Below are 3707 nucleotides of genomic sequence, written 5' to 3'. Positions count from 1 at the left end.
AATGCTGCTGTGTGTGCAAGACCAAACTAATAAATGACGTCTGTTCATGCCATTGGGATCTCAACCCAGGCGGCCAGCCCCTTGGACAGAATCTAATTAATCAACACACACAACACATTCAACATGGAAGTCTTGTTTCATAGAATCAAGAGGCTTGACTTATTATTACGACCATGCTAGGGTCTCAGATTGGAATACGACACGTATTGCGAGACTATCTAGAGCTGGCTTAATTCTAAGTACCAGATCCAAGTCTGTGAGAAGAGGGAAGAATCTCGTCAAAGACTCAAAGGTGCCTTCAATCTCCAGCCCTGGCTCTAAGTACATGGTCTCCTAGTGTTAACACGAGGCTTGCAATAGCTTCATCTTGTTACGAATTTGGCACTGGATTGATCGTCGGCCTTAGGTTTTAGTTAATTGGACGTCTATTAAAATACATCGCGATGGTCAATTAGGGACTGCCAACGGCATATTGTTCACCTTACGGAAAATGATACCAGTATTTTAATTATTCAGAGTAAGAAAAAAGTCAAAAAGCTCACTGCCCCATCATCTCAGCCCCCCGAGGGGGGTTAAGGAATGGGGGTCGGTTACGAAAAACCCGGTGGTTTTTTCTTCGGCCGGCGCAGCACACAGGATTTGAACCCTAAGGCTTTGCTTTCGTGGTGTACCATTTGGACGCCCACGGCTCCCCCAAATACGCCATTCGGCCGTAGCCGGTTTATTGGGGGAGCGGTTAGCAGGAACAACGGAGAAGTGGGTTATAAAGGGCCCGGGTTGGGGAGAGAAAGGAAGGAAGGAACGATGTTTGTTCTTCTGGGGATTGTCTACTTCCCCAGCACTCTGTCCTTAACTTTTTCGGTACCCGGAGTTTAATCGTAACACCCTGAGTCAAACAAACTCCAAACAGGGTGGAACTGAGTAAGCCTTAATGTGCTGAGTTTCTCTTGTTTTAATAATACCGGATTCAATTCCTATCAATTTCTCACCTTTGCTTCCCAGGTCACAGTTTGAGTAGCGTCGCCCTACCTCAATGTTTCCTTGACTTTAACCCGTCCACAACGAAAAAATTTCTTAAACAACTTCAACATTGCCGACATTCTTTGCATTGATATTAGGTGGTTGCACATGCTGCCTCGTATGAGCCCCGGTCTCCTTTAGCCGGGGGAACGTCGTTCACCGGCACCAGAAAATCAGATGAACCTAAGAACGCGGCGTTGTCAATGTTTTGCAGGTTCGGGGGACCTGGGCCGGCATTTCATCTCTCGCTACCTGGGCCAAACACGTTAACATATGAGCATGCCATTGTTGGTCTCGATATTATTGCTAACAACCTTGTTGACCTTTGTGCCGTCTCTTACCATGACTTTCCTGCCCCTCATCGTACAGTTGCACCGAGACATATTTCTGATTCGGGGATTAGACATGCGAACAAGGAGAAGCATGGTCAACGAGTCATCAAGAAACGAAACGAACAAGAGAAAAGGGACAGGAGATAAATGCTTAGAGTTGGGTCAAGCCTATGTAGACTTGAAGCTATGCTTTGTTGTTTTCTGGGATTCGCTCAAGTCGATAAAACAAGCTCTAAAACGAAGCCTGTAATCCTTAGATCCTCAATGGTGCAAATGAGCTAGTGAGCTTCATTTATTAGATCGTTAATTCATCCCGGTCTCCGACTAGGCCCGCGCTCTGCCTTAGGGCTCGCCGTACGAAAGGAGCTGGCACTAACTAGTTGATCCCGGCCACTGTCGCCTCTCCAAGAGTAAACTCGGCGGGACACATTGCCTTTGTCTCAATAACGCTTCTCGTTTCTCACACACTGCTGTTTATCCAACAGCACATACATAACATTGAAAATCAAGTGAGACAATACAACATCTTCAATGCTTCATTTCTCAAAACAGTCATTATAGTCATTATCTCAGCCTCTTCCTTATCACATGAGACTCATACCGATGAGGGTTCGTTCCCTTTCATCATCATATGATCTGTTACCTTGCTTACCCTGCGCTCATACCTTTGCCTTCCACGACCTTAACCCCAACCTCAACAAATTCATCTTCATCGACCTACCCACCTTCTTTCCCATCCCCGTCATCGACACCGCCCTCTTCCCCTTGTCACCGCCTCCATTACCGTTGGCTGCATCCACAACCTCCTTCCCAAAATGATCCAACATATTCTCAAACAATGTCTTATTCCCCAGCACATCCCCCAACGTATCCAAGATCGGCAGCTTCGTCTGCCCATGATCGCCACCCCCCTGCAACACCCCACTCAACACATCCAGCAACAGACTCGTGACGGGAACCCGAAACGGGATCCGCTTGTTGTTCAACACACCCTCCGAGTACGCGATTCGTTTTCCGTTGTAGAATGTCGAGTTCCCAGACGTGTGCAGTTCCAGCATCCCGTCGGCGAGCGCGGCTTCCTGCGTTTTCAGAATTGCGGAGAGGTTGGGGACCAGCTGGTCGAAGTAGAATTCGCCGTAGAAGGGGGGGCTGTTGTTCCCTGGTGCGAGGTAGAGGTTGTCGATGTGTACTAGGCCCAGGTTGATGTCACCGGCGAGAATGTTGAACGAGACGTTGCCCATCCCTAACCCGACGACACCCGCGTTGGGGATGGTTAGATGCCCGTTCATGTTGTACCCCGACGCGGGAGGCGGGATGGTGAATGACATGTCGACGACGCCGAAGCCCTTGAGGTAGTTGAGGCCGGGCACGCGGATGGTTTTGTCCATGTCGACGGTGTAGTGGAGGGAGCCGAGGTGGAGGCTCATGTCGTGAGCTTTGATGCGGAGTTGGAGTTCGGGTTCGTCGAAGAATTTGTTGAACCAGCGGATGAGCTGGGGTTTGTCGGTGATGGTGGTCAGGCGGTCGGGGATGCTGACGTTGGTGGCGTGGTTGATGTAGCTGCCGGGCATTTGAAGGGTGAGGAAGGGATTGGGAGGGCCATCGTCGCCGGTGGTGTTGGAGGGGGGTTCGTACAGGGCGAGGGGGAGGGTGTCGATGTTGACGGGTAAGGGGGTGTCGAGGGAAGTGTCGAGGGTGATGTGCAGGCGGTCGGGCTCGGTGAAGTTGAGCGCGCCGGTGGTGATGGGGAGGTCTTGTTTGTCGACGATGCTTTTGATGATGGCGGGGATGATGACTTTGAATCTGGGCGTTGTTAGTCTCCGGGTCCTTTCACTTTGCCAACGGTCGTCTCGCAAGACGGGAGATGGAACTCACAAGATCGGAAGCAGAATAATCAACAACACGGCCGCAACAATGGCGTGTACCCACCACCACCGCTTGAAGTGTGCCTTCACCTTTTGTCCCTTAGTTAAGGGCGCTGCCTGTGCCTTTTCGTTGACACCGTCGTCTACCGACGAGGCATCGTCGAGTGTGTTTTCTGGCCGCGGTGCACCTGCTGCTCCGTGTGCTGTTGAGGGGTCGACCCCCTTGTGTGTTGAGCCGGCCATCTTAAACTGCGGGCGGTGTCTCTGTGTTTTGGGTGGATGGATCAAGGCGAAACAGACCGTGATAACCCAGACAAAGTTGAGATGAACAATCTAGAGTTCACCAGGGCGGTCTGTTGCAATAAGACAAGGAGAACGGAAGTGATATGGCAAGACAGCAGGGTGAGGAAGTGAGATTGGGCGGGTCAAGTCAACCAAGCTGCACCGACTGTTGTTATTCTCAGACTCGATGCTCACTAGTCAGTTTGCT

The 3707-nt window shown here is 50.6% G+C and overlaps 1 protein-coding gene across 1 annotated transcript; it reads right to left on the bottom strand.

Moving 5' to 3' along the window:
• Nucleotides 1-2011: 2011 nt before the first annotated feature.
• On the bottom strand, nt 2012-3460 carry C8A04DRAFT_15823 (uncharacterized protein; the record flags this gene model as incomplete). Its single annotated transcript, XM_062778630.1, has 2 exons — nt 2012-3155; nt 3228-3460. 2 exons carry the CDS (start codon nt 3458-3460, stop codon nt 2012-2014), a joined length of 1377 nt encoding a protein of 458 aa, XP_062632858.1.
• Between the last annotated feature and the right edge of the window lie 247 nt (nt 3461-3707).

The sequence above is a fragment of the Dichotomopilus funicola genome, assembly GCF_033296635.1.
Source record: "Dichotomopilus funicola strain CBS 141.50 unplaced genomic scaffold C8A04scaffold_108, whole genome shotgun sequence".
Taxonomy (NCBI): domain Eukaryota; kingdom Fungi; phylum Ascomycota; class Sordariomycetes; order Sordariales; family Chaetomiaceae; genus Dichotomopilus; species Dichotomopilus funicola.
This window is presented reverse-complemented; position numbering and strand designations above follow the sequence as displayed.